The sequence below is a fragment of the Zonotrichia leucophrys genome, chromosome 2 (genome assembly GCF_028769735.1).
Source record: "Zonotrichia leucophrys gambelii isolate GWCS_2022_RI chromosome 2, RI_Zleu_2.0, whole genome shotgun sequence".
NCBI classification, from domain to species: domain Eukaryota; kingdom Metazoa; phylum Chordata; class Aves; order Passeriformes; family Passerellidae; genus Zonotrichia; species Zonotrichia leucophrys.
In genome coordinates, this window is record NC_088171.1 from 56,172,297 (window position 1) to 56,191,080 (window position 18,784).

Below are 18,784 nucleotides of genomic sequence, written 5' to 3' on the forward strand. Positions count from 1 at the left end.
CTGATAAAATTTGGTAATTCTTTGAGCAGCTGGATTAAATTTTAACTGGAGGTGGGAAGAAACTGTTTTCTTCTTGGAAAACTTGCAGATCAAAACCTTTCTCTTTTCACCACAATGTGATTACCTCCGCAGATTTGAATGGAGAGAGGATCCCTCTGCAACCACCCATCAAGGGCCCTCTCCAACAATATGGATAATCTGGCTTCTGAACTTATTTGATCACTTTACTCTCCTGAGTGACTGTCTTTATTCTTTGTGGTGCAAATGTTCACTTTGACCTAAATGAGTTTATCAAACTACTACAAATGTTTGACTTAGTATTAAGTGGACCTTGAACAAGTATTGTAAGGTAGCTTCAAAGTACTCAGCCACTTAAGGACCAGATCATTTTCTTCTGGCAATCTTACAATGTGGCTGAAACACCAGTGAAGGAGCTCAGAAATTAGCACCACAGCAGTAGGTGATCTGGATGCTCTCCTCAGAAGAGAAATGCAAATACAATTCTCCTGCTTCCTGTGTGTGAGTACATGGTCCAAAGCCAAGGAGGAAGCAGGAGTGTCTCTGCTGGATGTTTTTTGAGAAGAACATTTCTCCTCCAACTTCAGTTTCATGACTGAAACTTCATCAAATCATCACTGGTATCTTCCCATTATTTTTCATTATGATAAGTGTTTTATGGCTTAAGGAAGAAAATGGTGTCAACAAATAATTAAATTTTAAAAAACCCCAAACCTGATAGTTCCAAAATTTTGAAACTGTTAGGGTTCTTTACCTTTCATTTAGGTAACATTTAACTTTCTGCTTTCTAAATATACTATGAATCATTCTCTGTGCTTTTGCTGTCTTAGGAAGAGCATTGGTGCTTATATGATCTATATGACAGTGACAGACAAAATAATTCCTTAAAAACATTTTATACTTGGATTATTTTCCTACCTTCTTATGGAGGGGCAGCTACATGATGGATTTCAGTAAACTGCATGAGCAGTCTTCATTGCAGGGGCTATAAAGTGTCTATAAAGAGCAGCAACTATTTTAAATTCCAGAACTATTGTTTACACTTTTCATTGCAGTTGCAAGTGTTGGAAATGCTATATGTAAGTAGTTGTTTTTGTTTCAAAACAATGACTTATGAAAAAAGCCCAACAAACCCTCACTGCTAGAAGCTGTTTTCTTTATGAACTTGTCTTATATTATTGAACATCCAAATAAATAATAATAATAATAATAAATTAAAAAAAAAAGCTCTACTTGGCTGAGGCTCTCCACTGTGGTAGAACTAAGTGGAATTTTAATTAGCTGCTGGAGTTCAGTAGTGATTCTCTTCCATCCTTTTAAAAATGCAGCATTCTTATCTGACTTGAGCTTTTGTTGAGAAACCAAGGTAGGGTTGAGGTTTATACTTTAAACATGACCACATTTGCTGATATTTTGTAAACCTTTAGGAGTGCATTGAGCAAGCTTTCAGTAAACTGTGTCCTGGCTATTGTTTTGATGGTAGTCTTATTGCAACTTAGCGTTTCCAAGTGGTTTTGATCCAGACCAATGCAAAATTTGATGCATTTATGTGGAATTTAAGTTTTTTTCTTGGAAAAACTGGAACATTTAAATAGCACATTTATAGTTTTAACATATATTACAAGAAAAAGAAAGAATTGCACAGATTTATGTGTTCTGGAATCATTAAGATGTTGACCGTGTTTCCTTAGATGCTTACTCATAAAACTTTGACTTGCAGCTGGCCTTCTTGTGAAAACTTTGACAGCTTTGACTCTAAATTTTGTCTGTTATTAGGAATTGCCTGCCTTTTTCAGTGGATTGCTAGCATGTACTCTGAGCTAACATTTCTAAACATTGCTAAGTAAAAAAACCTACAAAGATGAGTTTGCAAACCATGATAAACAACAAGGAGAAGGAAGAGCTTGGAAGACTGTGTCGTGTGTGTGCATGCATGAGCATTTTGCTCAGCTTATCAACATTACTGCTATATTACATGTTGTTTCCCTGTGTTCTTCTTTATTGATAATCTCTAGTTCTGTGCTCTCAGTTGACTTTCTAGGGACTTGCTGTTTACATAAGTAGCAGATGACTGATGGTGTAATGTATTTGTGTTGATTAATTATATCTTGAATTATTAACACACACTGCCTCTCTGAAGAGCTGAAATCTGAGCACAATTTGCTGCAAGTCAGAAATCTCTATGAGTAAGAGGAGCCACAGAAACTGGTTCCAGCATAGCAAGGAATACAGGGAGCATCAGTGGGTAGATAACAGCAAAATATAACCCTTTATTGGTTTTTTTTGTGTGCTACCTCCTACAAAGAGATTTGACAGCTACAGCTGGCTTATTGACTTGGTAGTCTCGGACTAATTGACTGCTGGCTTTGATAGGGGATCCTCTAACCAGTTGAACTCTGAGCAGGCATGCAGGTAACTTGCCAATGGGAGTGTTTGGGGGAGGAGAAAATTCTTGGGTACACGCCTCTCAGGTCCCTGTGGGATGTGAGGCGTGGTGTGTGTGTGCTGTCACAGGCACATCCTCAAGGGCAGCCCAGAGTGAGCTCGAGTGCTTTGCTTCCACGAGGGAGAGAGAGGCAGCTACTGAAAGTACAAGCTAGCAGGAATCATGACAGACCCAAGCAGCAGAAAGGAAGCGTTTAAAAAATGCCAAAGTGCTACATTCAGTATTGATGGCTATAACTTCGCAATTGGTAAGCCTGATTTAATCTCCTCTCCTCTCCTCTCCTCTCCTCTCCTCTCCTCTCCTCTCCTCTCCTCTCCTCTCCTCTCCTCTCCTCTCCTCTCCTTCTCTCCTCTCCTCTCCTCTCCTCTCCTCTCCTCTCCTCTCCTCTCCTCTCCTCTCCTCTCCTCTCCTCTCCTCTCCTCTCCTCTCCTCTCCTCTCCTCTCCTCTCCTCCCCCCTCTCCTCTCCTCTCTCCTCTCCTCTCCTCTCCTCTCCTCTCCTCTCCTCTCCTCTCTCCTTTATTTTCCTTTCATTCCTGTCTTTCTTGGTAGTTCCAGTAAGTACAGCTAAAAGACAGCTGTTGTCAACTGCCATTTGTCAATAAGTGCCTCTAAAATGTACAGATGCATGCAATTTTTTGCCTGAATTAGTTTTACATTCCGTCTTCTGTATTTCTTTTGCCCAAGAAACTTGTCTTTGATATGCAGCAACTCTACGTTCTTTTCTTTTTGCCTGGGTTTTGGCCCAAGTTCACCAAGATGTTTGCAGTACTTTTGTTTTGGAACCTTACCTCAGGAAAGCCTGGGCTCCAGGATTGCAGGTTTCCAGCTTGCTAGCTGCATTTCCTTCCTATGAGCCCAGAATGTCATCCTTGGGAGCCTTGGCTTTCTTTGCAATATTTTATTGTTTACTTAGCCAGTATTTCCAAATTCTGTAATCTTTTGTCATTTCTCACTTTGCACAAAGATATATTTGTAACAGTTCGCAAACACAAGAAGTAAAATTGCTGAGGCAATGAGAAATATTGAGGAAAGATTAGGAATTTTAGGATGGATTGCTGTAGTTGTTTGGAGAGTGCTCTTTCATGTTTATGTTTGCTGTCTTAGGGGAAAGTGAGGCTTCTCAAAGTGAAAGGGCTTTTTCCAATAGACTTGGTACACAAAATTTGAGGATTCTCTGAGCAGACTGCTTTGCCACAAATGCTTATCTTACTAGGGTGTGCATACATATATATATATGTACCCCTATACATATCCATACAGATCTTAGAAGAAAAGTGAGCTTACATCTCATTTGAATTTTTAGATTAATCCAAGTTAAAGTATATGGATAACTTACTCATAATAATCAATAGAAATTCCTTTTGAATACTTTTAAGAAGACAGAGATTTCACTTCCTTGCCATTGTGAGATCAGAAAAGTTTTTCCTGGGTGATACTAACATAATTGGGCCAGTATTTCATCTAATAACAATAGATACAAGCTTTTATTGGTGTGGATGGACATACCTGTTTAGCCCTTTTATTCATGAAGAATTTGTTTTTGCAATCATTAACATCATGCAAACATTAAGCTTGTTGAAAAAAAATGGAGATATATGTTTCATTAAAATATCTTTACAGTTAAGATATCCTAACTATCTGTTAATGTTCATACAGCACTTTGAAGGTGAAACTGCCAAGCCAATGCTACTTTTGAAATTTCTTTCTCTAATGGGAAGGTCCTCCACAGGTTGTTGCAATATGCTCCCTTTTGCATCCCCTGTCATAATCTCTTCCACTCTCAGCATCATTATTAGTAGTGGGTTTTTATCAGTTTGTGTCAGTCTGGTAGATGAACATATTCTTTCTCTTCAGATTTGGATTTTTTTAGTTGGTGGTTTGTTGCTTTTTGGTTTTGTTTTTGGAGTTTTGGGGGGGGTTTTTTGCTTGTTTTGTTGTTGGTTTTTTTTTTTTTTTTTAATTCAGGGACAAACCAACAGGATTGCTGGGTTGTTGCTCTGCTGTCTTTATTGTTACTCATGCTCGCAATACAACCAATTTCAGGGTCAATGGACCAATTTCAAGGTCAAATGACTAAGGGTTTAGAACTGAAGGTTGTCTTGGGTAATCAAAAATGTTATAGTATTTCATATCTTTCTGAGCCCAAAAATTGTTACTGTCTCTTTGAGGTTACTGTCTCTTTAGGGTGGCATATCTGGAGGTCTGGAGCCAGACTCATGGGGCAGGCAGGTGTGGTACACTTTAAAAGGTTGGGGCACACAGGCAGAGTTCCCTTTTCACCTGTTGGCTTGCTTTCTCATCCCCTGCACACTTCTTGGCTTTAACCTTAAAGCTGAGGTAGTGTGGGCAGAGGCTTCCTTTTTGTGTACTCATGTGTTGTGGCATTTTGCTTAAGGCAGAGGTTGTTTTGGGGGGAAGGGGAAGGAGTTCTGGGATAGCTACCCAGAAAAAACTGCATTTCTGCAGTCCAAAACTGTTTCAGAGTGAATTCTGCAAACCTCTATTGGCAGTGCCAAGCTTGAGCTGGTAGCTCACTGGGCCACCCCACGTTGATTCTGGGAGACTGTTCTCTCCACTTCAACACACCAGTGGCTCCGAGGACAGCAGCACCAGCACTGGTGGAATACAGTGGGTGGGTGATGGAGCTGGCAATTCCCATACGCCACTAGGACTGCTTTGTAAGCTCATACCTTCCCAGAAAGGTTTACTGCCATCCTTTCCCCTTTGTCTCCCCAACTGTGTGGTTGCCAGCAAATGCTGCCGTCTTGGTCAGATGCCATTTCTGCTTTGTCTCCCCACACGTAGCTGCCTGTGATGGATGCCATCTTGAAAGGGGTACTTTGCCAATTTGGATTTTTCTTTGTTCTCAGGGAGTTTGTGAGATTTATTGATTTTGTATCTAGTGAATAATTACTGTTATTTTCTGCCTGTTGCAGTTTTGTTTGTTAGTAAACTGTTATTTTTTTCACTTATATTTACTCAAATTTAGTTTCTCCTTATTGGTGGAAAGGGATTGATTAAAACAGTGGGAGAGAAATCATGTTAGAGTGATCCCCTCTAAATTGTCTTAAAGTAAGACTCAAGTTTTTTCTGCTTCTTGGGACAGTTGTTGCATTGCAGCTTCTGCGCTACATTTTTTTGTGTGCATCTGTACTTGATGCATACAGTGTATTGATTCTGTGACCTGTGTATTATATAACATTTATTCTTGTATCTGGGCAAGTGTGAATTGTATTGAATCACATAACTGCAAAAACTTTGTAAACATGCTGTGTAGTATTACCATCACAGTGTGGTAGATTGACCTAAATGATTCAAGTATTCGTTAATCACCATACTGAAGAAAATAAATCTATCCAAGAAACCCCACAGTAACATTAGTGTGTTAGGGATGGGCTTAAATGCCTTTTTTTCCATCAGATGAGAATTCTATTTTTTGTGGCCTGATGATTTTTAAGAAGTTCTTGGGAAATGTTGAGCTGCTGCATCTGCTACTGTAGTATTAGCTGAGAGAGAAGGCTGATACCCTTGAGGAACAGAGAAATATTAGTTTGAGAGAAAGTAGCTTCCCTTTGGGTACAAAATAAATCATACTAGTTGTCAGGCAAGATTTGGAAATTGTTGTCCAACTCTGTTGCAGACAGAGTGGGAACAACACTCTGGGAGTTTGGGTAGGTCCATGATGAAATATCTGTACTATTAGAAGGGAAGCATGGTAATAATTGTAACTTCTGTCTTCACCATCGTCGTCTCTAACTGCATGGTTGAGAGCACTGGAAAAGGATGTTTGGTTATTCCATTGCTTCTTTTGGTGTATTTGGCAGTGTACAGTTTGCAATTGGTCTCAATGGTCTTAAATGTCTTTTCCAACCAAAATGACACTATGAAGAGAAAACATTATGCATACTGATTCACATTTATACTGACTTCTAGGAAATCACGGTCTTCACAGTGTTTTGAAAACTTGAGATTCACATTTATACTGACTGATATACTGACCATGAGACCTAATAAAATTTTAAATGAAAATTAGTGAAAGACCAGGCCCTAACATGTAACATGAAATTATGAAGGCAAAGAAGAAACCTGGTGCAATAAGAGCTACTTGCTGAAGGCTTGTAGTTAAATTCCCTTGTGTCTAGAGTTGGACAGCATCTGCTTACAGAGCAGAGCAAACTAGAGCAGGTTCTCAACTGTTCTGATTTTCACTTTAGCTGCTTACCACATTGGTGTTGGGACACAATAGCTGTGGGAACTGCACACTTGCCAAGGACTTCACAGATCCCTGCAGAAGAGAGGGATGTGCCATAGCAGAAAGGCAAACCTTTGACAATACTATGTAGCTTTCTTCTGTATAAAGAAATAAGGTAGTGGCAAATCCTTTTCCTCTAGATGCAGCTGTTTTGACAGAGACTCTGAGGAGGATTGAAGTGCACTGGCCCAGCGAGGATTTTGAATATTCCACTTTTATGGAGTTCTTGCACTGGTAGTTGATGGAAATATTGGAGCCACAGTGTGAGCCATTTCGTGGGACTATTCAAGAACTGGAATCATGCAACTTAATTTGATCTAGAAAGCTCAATCTGTCTCAGATAAAGGCTTCAAGATCTTTATTTGCCATTGTTTATGTTACAAATTTCAGACTACATGGAATTTTATATATACAAGATACTGTATTTGAGCTCTTGTTTGATTTTGGCTAATTTTTCCCCCAATAAAACATAACAGAGAGGAAATTAAGGCCTTTTTTCCCCCTGTGGATTGCCTTATCACTGCTGTGCAAATGAGAGACTATCAGCTTAGAATGCCAGTTAATTGTTACTTGCTGTTGTAATTGACGTTCTAGAAGTTGGTCCACTGTCTTTAAACCTGGGAAAATGATAAACATAAATATTAATAGGAAGATATTTTCCTCAAACTCAAATTTTCTGCTTTTTATATCCTGAAGCATCTGGCAACACTGTTTTATCCATTGTATAAAATAAATTTTTAAAAATAGGTTTATAGAATGAAGTGATGAGGAGTTCTACTGTAACTTAGGCGTTGTTGCAGAGGAAGGATGTGGCACTGAAGCACTTAGTCTAGCTCACAGCAGTTATTTATAAATCTTGTAGGTAATTTTCTTTATGAAAACACTCTATTACACTTCTTGCATGTAAAAGCTTTCCCTCCAGTTACTATGGAAGTGCTGAGTTTTGCTTTGTGGTGATTTTTGATCCAAACTGAAGGTGCAAATAGGGCAGAAGGTGGAGACACCTGGCTGGAGATGAGGACACCTAATCTCCTTATGCCAGATTCTAGACCAAGAGTTTGTCCCCCTATCCATCTTCCATGAAGGAAGGAAAGAAATGCAGTCAGGCTTCTTTTACAGACAACAAATGATGTTACTCCCTACCAGGAGGGCCTCGATCTTAACATGATGAGAAATAACGTTGCTTCTGCTTTTTTTCCTCTCTGGTTTTTGGCCAACTATTCCTGCTCATTCCTTCTGAATTGATACAAAGGTATTATTTTAAAGATTTAGATTTTCTAGAATCCCTAAATTTCAAAAGAAATAAGTAGGAGTGAATTCTTCTGTGCCTTTTGAGCAGTTTTAGGCAGGCCAGCAGGCAGGCCTGTTCCTGAGCAGGCAGGCTCTGTCTGGGAGAACCTTCTCTCAAATCAGTTCCTTCTCCCATGCTGAAAACCAGATCTCCTCCTCCTCTCCTTCCCCACCCCCAGTCTTCTTCCTCCTCCTCCCCTTCCCCCCTGCCCTCACTGCTGCTCAAACTCTAGAAGCTTTCAAACTGTCTTTGAGGATTTCTGTTTGTGCTGCAAATTTGCTTTCAAACCCTTGTGCTCTGCTAATTTGTCTATTGTTTTCATGTAGTGTAAATACAAGTTCATTTTTCCTAGTTCTGCAGCTTTGCATAACTAAGAAAGCAAAAGGCTCCTGGACATATAATTCACTTATTTGTGTACTAGTGCAAATCAAATCAAGGGGCAGAATCTTAACCAGCAGTAAACATTCATCACACCACTGCAGTCAGGAGAAATGCAATGATTTAAATGAGGAAAGGATCTGTCCTGGTCTTTTCCAGTTAAAGGTGCTGTATGTTGGAGAAGGAACTACCCTAAATATAAGGTAGGCAAATAATGCAGCTTTTCCATGGCTTGCTTGCAAGACTTCAGCAAGGTTATGCTGGTATCATTTTGCTCCCTATTTCTCCTTGCCAGGTGACAGAGCTTGTACCTAACAAATCTGCCGAAACTCGATTGCAAATTTCTAACAGCTACAGGCTTGAAATTTTTAGGACTGAGAAATGGACCCTCATGATTACATCCAACAGCTCTGTGCTATGACTGTATTTAGAGTTGTGGTGCAGGGAAGGATGCAGTAATTACTGAATAGAAGCACTTAATGAAGTCTCTACTGGCTTCCCAGCTGGTGAGTAGAATGGTTCACTGGAACAACATGAAACAGTCACTTGGGTAATTTTGTCACATCCTCTCTCTTGTTGTCATAGCAGCTGCAATCAGTCCCCTGAACATTTTTCTTACGTGCAAACATCATCTCTATCCATTAAATGGCAGTGCATGGTTTTTCTCTTGCTGCTACTGCTGCATGATGATACATTTCATGTCTGTCGATTCAGTACCTTTCCAATCACCTCACTCCTTCTCACTGTTGTGCAGAGTGATGAAACTTGCCAAGTGTATTGGGAAAGGGGAGAGGGTACACAACTTGCTCAGTCAGTACCACTTAATTCTGTTTCCACCCCAAGGACTTAAAGTAGATTTATAGCCATTGGAGATAGGGATAAGGATTCTGGATTAATGTTGCATAATCTTTCTCTTTTAGTATTGATAGTCAGTCATTATTACGAGTCAAAGCATTCAAAAATCAAATTTTATTTGTTTCTTCCCCACATACATGAGTAGCTGAGGTCCTTGCAGTTCTGCTATATGGCATGCTGATTGCTTTTTATGGACTAAATTTTTCAGATTCTTCTTTTTCTTTCCATTTTTGGGTCTTACATTCTTGAAGTGTGGTAATAGATCTGGTCCCTAGATTTTGTTCTAGTGTTTTCCGCTTTATATTTTTCTCCCTTTTATTTTGTATTTGTAAATGCCAGTGTGATTTAGTTTAAATCACTTTAGTTTTCAGTCAACTGAAAACTAAACTTTCTTGCTCTGGTCTCCACACACAGCTAATCACATACAGAGAATTTCTAGGGAATTTTTTTATTGCTCAAATGGAGCAAGTCATTTAACGCTCTTGGAAACAGACTTGAAGTAGAGATTATAAATATGTTAACTTTCCCTGAAACTACTTACAGTAATTTTTGCTGTTTAGAAAATAGAGTTTCAATTCTGTTCTTTTAAAAAAATGGACCTTTAGATGAAGACAAATAATTTACACATATGAGGCAGACAGCCTTAAGAAAACCTAAAAGGAGACTTTACTTCAAGACATGATTCTGTTGTTAGACTTGCACATGAAACCTTACTGAAGTAACAGGATTTTCCAAACAAGTAGTCTTCAGTTAGTTACAGGATGAGAAGTTCTGTTGCATAGTGATTAAATGAGATTAATTGCTATTCTTAAATGTCAAGTTGTTGTAATTGTAACTCTCTTGGAAGTGAGCAAATGGAAAGCCCAGGAGAAAAAAGACTCTCTGAAACTCATAGGTGCTATAATAAGTAGGTGCCAATATATATGTGTTCCAAGTGCAAAGTGTGTCTTCCTCTCTTAGTAAAACTGACATTTGGCAGAATAGGATGTTTATGCTTTATCAAGGACTTTGCAAGCACAGTGCAATGAATTATTGGACTCAAGCCTTGGGTCTTTTCTTCTTTTATCACAGATTGGCATCAAATGGATGTGAACCTAGTGAACCTTTTAAAGATATAAATTTTAGATTTATGTTGTATTAAGACAAAACTCTTTCCTTTTAAGTGGGAAGGCAGCTTTAGGGAAAGAGTGTTACATTACACTCATGACTACTTTTGTGGGTGTTGATATTTTATATGAAGTAATATTGTTAACTCTGGCAAGATACTTCCAGTGGCATTTTTCATGTCTGAAGTGCTTAATGGTTTGGTTATACTTGCTTCAATGTAGAGATTTAAAAGAAGGAGTTTAAAAAGAGTATTGATTTTAAAATGCAGAGCATATTTGTGTGACTAAATGCTTTCGCATCACAATTAGACACCAGTTGCTAGAAAGGTGTCTCTGAGAAGAGCTGTCTGCTGGTACTCACCAGCAGATTGCCAGTGGCAGTGAACTGTGAAGCAGCACTTGGTTTCTATATAAACCAGAAGTTTCTATATACACTTTAGTCATCAATCTTAAATTCAATTGCTTGAAACAATTATAGCAGATGGCATCATGTCACCAGCCCACCTCTGTTACAAGCTTTAGAAATCACACAACCTCAAAAGAAAAAGGATCAGTGGTCATATCCTAACATCTGCACCAGCAGCTTATGAAGTGGTGTAGTGTTACTGTATGGTATGGTTGACTTGCTGTATTGAATACTAATGAGAGGTTTATTTACCAGGATTATCTTTTGTAGTTTTTTGCACATATTGTTCTTTGTGAGAAACCCTTCCTATTTGTTCCACCTGGCAGGTGAGCCAAAGCAGCATTAAATTTTGTTAAATCAGATTTGTTTTCATGAGTTGAAGGTGGCAAATCCTGCCCTGTACTTCCTCTCTGAAGTACAGGCAAAAATACAGTCTGTTTGTATCCTGGTTTTAAGGTCATACTGTACTCCAGGGCAGGATTTATTACTCAGATATTTTGACTCCTGAATGGAGTCCTAAAAAACTCTTAAAGTCCATTATATCTGATCCCATGCTGCTTCAAAAGTACATAAAGAGTACATGCACCAAAGTGTTTATATGGAAATCCTCAGCAACATCCATAGAGTGACAGTGAATAAAGGGAGCCAGAAACTTTGGGCATTTCCATTAGGTGAACAACTTTTGCAATATTTCTAGATCCACAAAGCTGTTCACATTCAACCTCCTGTTCCTGAGACAGTGCACAGAAGAGTGAGAAGGGAGAATTCTCTGATGATTAAAAGTGAGTTGCTGAACAGTTAAGGGGAGGAATTATGATGATGGCCCTTCAAAAAAGAAGTTGTAATGCTCCTTTTCTACTGCCCATGCAAACCTGTCCCGTTCTGGCTGGTTTTGATGGCCTAGAAAGGCTTGGGATAGCCTTGGGGGCAGCCCGCACTCCAAAGGATGAAAGGAGTCTTCAGGTTTTTTCGGTCTTCAGTGTTTATTAATTTTTTATCTACAATATCTTCTCTCGGCCCGACAGAGGTCCGAACAGCACATCAGCCATGAGCACACTGCGTGCCCTCGGGGCGGTCAGTTATCTTTATACCCAAAACTATTACCTTTTCTCCCCAATACCTTTCACCCTTATTGACAAGTGCAGTTTTAGTAAGAACCAATCTCAAAGTGCCACCACCACCACAGAAGATGGACGACAAGAAGAAGAAGAAGAAGGACAGGACACGCCCCAATTCCTCCATCTTGTCTCCCTATCACGCCCCTGTACCGAAATTCTAAACCCTGTGTTTCACACCATAACTAATCTATCTCTTCACCATTTATCCCCTGTGATTCTCCCATCCTCATACAGATGATGTTTCCTGTGCTGGGTCAAAGTCCAACTACCAGACACTTCTGGCCACGTTCCAGGACCTCCGAACCCCCCAAGGGTTGTCTTGGTGTCTCAGCACATCGGGACTGCTGTGCTGAGATCCCACACAAACCTACTGGTCTTGGTAGATGAAAAAGCAGTAAACTTCAGGACATTTTCAGTCAGAGCTACCACTAATATACTTGAGCTGTGAATCCACTCTGCTGTGTGGCATGTGCAATAATTGCTATACAAGATTCCTGTGATTAAAGGAGCTAGCAGGTCTGCCACTTCTTGTCCTTCTGTCAGTATACAGATGAAGTGCTGATGTTATTGGCAAAGAAAGGACTTTCTTAGGCCTCATTTTAAATATGCATGTGTGTATCAGAGAGGGATTTAAAGGAGATCCAAACAGAGGAGTCCAAAAGGAATCATTCAAACTTAATTGCCTTCCTTGTTTAACTCTTCTGTCCTGTTGGCTTTTTGAATTTCATGGGGAGACATTAGAAGTGACATGTAGGAAAAGAGGAATGGAGAAAATTACATGTTCAGGAGTAGATATAGGTGCCCTCCAAGAGAAACACAGAACAAGGTGTGGGCTTCCTGGCGCAAGTTTCTTCAAGTATTATCTAGGTGTGCTCCGGGTCACCTCTGGGCTTGGATGATGCCTGAGGCCCCTTCCTGTCCAGGAAGGGAGGGAGAGCAGGCACCAGAGGAACTTCCTGAGAGGTCCCATTCACAGCCTAAATCTGTTTTAGCCCCATAGGGCTAAATCTGGATCACCTGGGATTGCAGAGTGAAATAGAAGGGCAAAGGAAATGGTGTATAATTAGTCCCTATTGAAAACAATTGGATTGTTGCCTTGTAAACACAAGTACTGCATAAATAAAACTTCCAGAGACTGCATGTTTTGAAGTTCCTTTAAAGTGAACTCTCCTTGGAGCTGAGAGACAGAGCCCACAGCATGCTACTGTTTTGCAGAGCCTGTTCATGTGTAGGAAGATATCTGATGAAAACCCAAGTGAGAAAAGTGATGATCCCAGGGGTGCATACAGATTAAATATTAAAATAGGATGCTGGAAAAAAAATGATGTAAATCATATGCAAATATGAAAATAGTGAGTTCATCTCGTGAGAAAGAAAACTCAGAAACGCCTATTGCCTTTCCCAGTCATCTCTTTGTCTGATACAAACAACAGAAATCAGAGGCAGTGGATCTTCTTTTCTTTTTGGCTTTTGGAATAGACCCAGTGAGAGAAAATGTAGACATAGCCTGGTGCTTGAAATGTGGGTTTGACATATAGTTAACTATGTCAGCCATGCTTCCCAGTACCTGAAAGTCTTTTATGTGTGTTCTGAGCTCACATTTTTACAGGAAAATAGGAATAGCTAATAGGAATATTAGCTCAGCATGTATACAATGTGTTCATTGTAGCACAGAATTATATCCAACTAATGGAAAAAAAAAATCAGTCAGATTAGCCATGTTTCTTTTTTTAGTAAATCAATTAGCCTGAAATGTTTGTCTTTATGTACCATTATGGAAATCAGTCCAATCCAGGCTGTTGAGTATTGCAATCTTTGAGTAGAGGGAAGCTGAAAGATGATGTGTGTCCCAAAAGTATGTCCTATTCATCTAATGTACATAGAGGAGACAATATAGAGGAAGATCACAAGAGCAGACAGGTTTTTTTAGAGCCTCTGAACTCTCAAGGAGGTCTGCCTGCTCAGTGCATCTTGTAACTGTGGGAAAAGGTGAAAGGGTGGAAAAGACTTCTGGTGGCCATCCTGTTCAATACCCCTGCTCAGGCATACCCACCTACACCAGAACTGCCTAACAGCATGTCCAGATGGCATTTTAGTATCTTCAATGAGGAGAGACTCCAAAAGCTTCTGAGCAACTTGTGCCAGTACTTGGACAAACTCACAGTAAGAAAAAAAGAGGTGTTTCTTTATGTTCAGAGGGAACCCCCTGTTCTTCAGTGTGCACATATTGCCTTTGGTCTTGTCATTGGGCACCACTGTAAAAAGCCTGCACCCTGGTCCTACAGGTATGGCTACATGCTTATGAGATCCCCCTAAGCTTTCTCTTCTCCAGATTGAAGAGTCTCAGCTCTTTGACTTTGCTTATCCGTGAGGTGCTTCAATTATCTCTATTGGCTTTTGGTGGATTCTGTGTCCATCTCTCTTCATCTCTTGCTCAGGGAAGTGCAGACCTAGACCCAGCACTCCAAACGTGACCTGATTAGTTCTGCATAGTAGGGAAGTATCACCTCCATTGACCTGCTGGCAACACTTAATGAAGCCCAGGACACTGTTAACAGCCTTTGATGCCAAGGCAAGTTGCTGGCTCATGTTTAAGCCCAGATAGCCATCTTACCCATCAGTGAAGCCAGGCTTTGCATCTTTGACATGACATTACTGTGACATCTCTCCTTTCTGAACCTCTGTGCTAGGGAAGAGAGAAACTGTGGCACTGCACAGTGTACTGGCTCCCTTCAGGTGTCCCAGCTGGAAAATGTATTTTCAGGCTGCACTCCTGTAGCTCCTCTACAGCCTTGAAATGCCTCCTCCCATGGCACTGGGTTATGCATTTGAAATAGAGCTGCTGGACAGAAGGTGCACACACCTGTGCTGTAGCTGCTGTGGGGGAATCAATCTAATACTGCATGATCTCCTGTGTTCTGTTTTGTGGCATATATTGGGCAGAATCAGGGCAGTTGAAAACAATCCAGGGCAATCAGGAGTTAAAGGGAAATGCAGAGTACTGTGGTTAGGTTTTTTATTCTTTGAATATTTCTGTCACTGCAAACATAGCCTAAGATACCTTTACTATGGATACAAAGGCTCTATATCTCCTAATTCTTCAGGAAAAACTTGTTTACACCTGGCTGCACTAAGATCATAAAGATGCATGCTGTTGTTGATAGTTATCAGAAGCCTTCTGTCTTCATAGTAAATGACATTTACAAAAGCTCCTAATCAAGTGGCAGCTGGGGCTCTGCTGTCAGGTGTGAATACAAGCACTTATGTCTCTGTGATCCTTAAAAGTAAGACTTGCTCTCCCAAAGCATCACTTAGTATCTTAGTACCAACAGAGAGTAATGCATCTATGAGTCTTGTATGTCCAGGTAACAGAAGTGCTTCTTCAGCTGAGTGAGGATGCAGTTGTATCACTGTCAATTTAAGTATCTATCAATAAAGTGCTCAGGAGTTGCTAGAGCTAGAGAATAATTTGATTTGATGTTGTATTAGAGCTGGCAGGTGCTTGAGGTTAAGAAGGTTTGTTGCTCTCTGGCGGTTCCCGGATCCTTTATTTTGAAAGCCAGTTCCTTTGATGAACAGGAAATCCCAAACATCACACATCAGAGGCTGAACTTCTAGTCTAGCATTCCTTTAGCTGTGCACAGCTCAGTGAGTTTCTTTTTATTTTTTCTTCTTCTTTTTCTTTCTTTGTTAAGGATCACTCTGTTTTATCCCTGCAGCATACATTGTTTAATGTTTTTTGTGCATGTGCAGCAAGGGGAAAAATGTGCCTTTGAGAAATTAGCTGCTATTACAAAATTCAGATCCAAAGAGTCACAGCCACAAGAGCTTATGGTCAAACTGTACTCTATCAATGAATAAAAAAAAGTTTCCATGGTAACTTTCTAATGAATCTACTTGAGAATCTTTCCAAGAAGAACTTTTCCTCATCAGATTAGACATTTGTGAAGCTGAGCTCCTATGCTGTAGTTACAACTGCTACATAGTATTGCTGGTAGTTTCTACATAGCCCAACTATTTTCAAGGAGAGAATCTCAAGCATGATCTGTACAAGCAGCATACATAACCAGGTCAGGGCAGGATTTCACTTAATTTAAGGCATCATCAGCTGAGGTAATTATGTTGGCTTCCTTTAGAATCAATGAAGAGAAATAGATTCTTTTAAGGTGTCGTTCATTTGACTTGTTTTAGACATCAGTCTTAGGCTGAGTTGAATCATGTCCTAGAAGTGACATTTTCTACTTTCTTTAAAAGAAGCTGGATAATTGTATCATACTTGTCAATATCTGGATCTGGAGAAATATCTGTATCTGCCCCTCTCTAGATTTTGTAATCTAGAGGTCTAGAAAATCTAGAAATCCCCATACACTTTTGTAATCTAGAAAATATGCTTTTAGCAAGAAAAGGGTAGAGTGAGTAATTAAATAGTCTGTCAAAGGTAAAAAGAGGGACATGCATGCAACAGTTTTCAAATACATAAGTCTTCTGAGAAGAAGGGAAAAGTGATCAAACTGGACAAAAGTAGTGGGTTGAAGACTTCTAATAAGGATAGAGAGACATTAGTGCTTCCCTGAAATTCACTGAGTATCTCCTTTTTTTTTTTATTTTGAAACATTCCATGGTTTGTTTTATTTTCCAGGACTCTGCAAGTTCCAGCCTTCTACTTTACCAGAAAGTTACTTACTGATATTCTTTTTTCTTGTTGTCTTGACTGCACATGCTTGTATGCCCTCATTTTGTTTCTCAAGAATGTAAAAAGCCCCAAGCAAAGTGTTTTTTCTTTTTCTTTTATCTTCTTTTCTAATTTTTTCTCCTTCATTGTAAAGGAATTTTTTAAGCAAGGGGTTTTATGTTGGGATTTTCTGAGGGAGTGGCTGCCAAAGATTTTTGTCCACCTAGGATATAAGAAGTGTAATAGTGTTTGAATGGGAATAAATTCTGAAAAACATGGTTAAAATATCAGAAAAGCTATTTTAAAAAGTGTATTTAGTATCTACAAATTACAGGGCCTCATTGGACATAGGGGGAATGTCACATGAAAAGGGGATGCTTCCTTGACTTTTAACGGGGAAATGTACTTGACACTTAGTATTTAATTTGGCTGTCAGTTCCCCGGAAATCTGAGAACCTTGTGCCCAACCAGTCTGTCAGCATCCTGTAAGGGTGACCCTTTAGTGAGCGGTCCTGCTGGATTGGTGGGGCGTTTAACTGAGTTAGTCAGAGAAATAAACCAAAACAGCATGTGGGTCCTCCTCAGTGGGTCTTCCTCTTTATCTGAGTATATTATTCACCGCTGGTGAATGCTAGCGCCCATGAAGGCTTCCCACTAACAGTTCAGGGAACTATACTCTTTATTAATATAAAATTGTGACAAGTCAGTGATAGTAGCTGACTGTAAAAACATATTCAAAGTAATACACAGACAAGCTCTAATCCCCAGCAAAAGTATTCAGCATGCATAGAGTATGATTCTTACCCTATAGGGGAGAAGACAGGTTTAGCCCATCAACTAATCCTAGCAATTATGATGGAGTCTTCCTCAACTTTGCCCCATTCTCCACCTGCTTTTATACTGTTTTTTGTATCTTCCCTCATTCTTCACTTTCTTTTATACTATTTCTTCGTGTTTAGGTAGAGCCTGAGTGACTCTAGTCATGCATACCTTTGTTACAGATTGGTGTAAAATTATCTTGCTTTGCTTTTAAAGATACAGTAAAAATATTATAGAGCATGTGCCCTCTTACAGCTGGGGGTTTTCGGGGTCGGTTCAACGCCAACAGCCGTTGGTGTCCCGGATAGAGAAGTGCTGCTAAGTACAACTTGTCCAGGTGCCTCAGGCAGGCTCCCAGCCACAGGCAATCAGCAAGCAGCTCAGCCTTTAGGTGAGACCAGCTCTTTGGTGGATTCAGCTCTTTAGTCATTTCAGCTCTTTGCTTGTGAAGTACCTCAGCAGGCACAGAGTTGAGAGAGGAGAAGCGCTGTATGAAGTTCCACAGATGTGTCTTTATTGGCAGCTTCTGCGAAGGGTGACAGTGACAGCTCTTCTGCCGAACTGGGCAGAGGCAGGGGTTCATATAGGGTGTAGGGGTTTTGGGAAACAGTCCAATGGTAAGGGTCGAGATGAATATGACTATGAGATGAATATGAATATCATCTTACAGAGAGATAACGAGGGTCCAAAGGTGGAAGAGGAGTTTCTTTGGTCCAGTCATCATGACTAGGCATTTCTTATCTTAAGCAACTGACCGCCAGGGAGGCCTTGCAGGCCCTGTAGCCCTGTGGCTGCTACAGTACCCAGTAAGGTGTAGTGGTACCAGTAGGTGGGTAACTTTGCAATTGTTAATATTACAATTAGGCTTTAATGAACCATGCTCATCTGAGGAGAGTGATTTCCCCACAGATGTTGGCTCAGCACCAGGACATCTTTCCCTATATCTCCTGGTTGACAGGTGTTATGTGGTTTATTAGCTGAAGAGTACTGTTGTGTTCCCTGTGGTAATCACATATCCTCTGAACAGAGAGAGATGTAATTCCATAATTCTCTCCTAGGATTTTTCTAGGAAGCTGTGAGAAGCTGTGAGAAAGCTCACAGAAAACAATTCTTATCTCCACTTGCTGTATCTGTTGTTGTGCACATGTGGAATGTGTTATGGAGATTGTTTACCAAAGGGTGGTTTCTTAATTGGACTCTGGCGATAGTGTTTTGATTGACCAATTAGGTCAAAGCTGTACCAGACTGTACCAGACTGTCTGGCAAGGGTGATGTGTTTTTCATATAGCATAGTACAGTGCAGTGTAGTAAGAATAAAGCGATTGATCAGCCCTCTGCAATCGTGGAATCAATGCTCGTTATTCCCCTGTTCAGGGAACCAGTGCCACAATAGTTCCCTTCCCTGCAAGCATTTCAACAGTG

The 18,784-nt window shown here is 40.1% G+C and overlaps 1 protein-coding gene across 1 annotated transcript in view; it reads left to right on the forward strand.

The window, feature by feature from the left end:
- Positions 1-2,626: 2,626 nt before the first annotated feature.
- The window catches only part of PDE1C (phosphodiesterase 1C), a 247,407-nt gene continuing 231,249 nt past the window's right edge, over positions 2,627-18,784 (forward strand). Inside the window, exon 1 of the mRNA XM_064703189.1 lies at positions 2,627-2,711. Within this exon, the coding sequence (XP_064559259.1) occupies positions 2,627-2,711 (85 nt within the window). The remainder of the gene's footprint in view (positions 2,712-18,784) is intronic.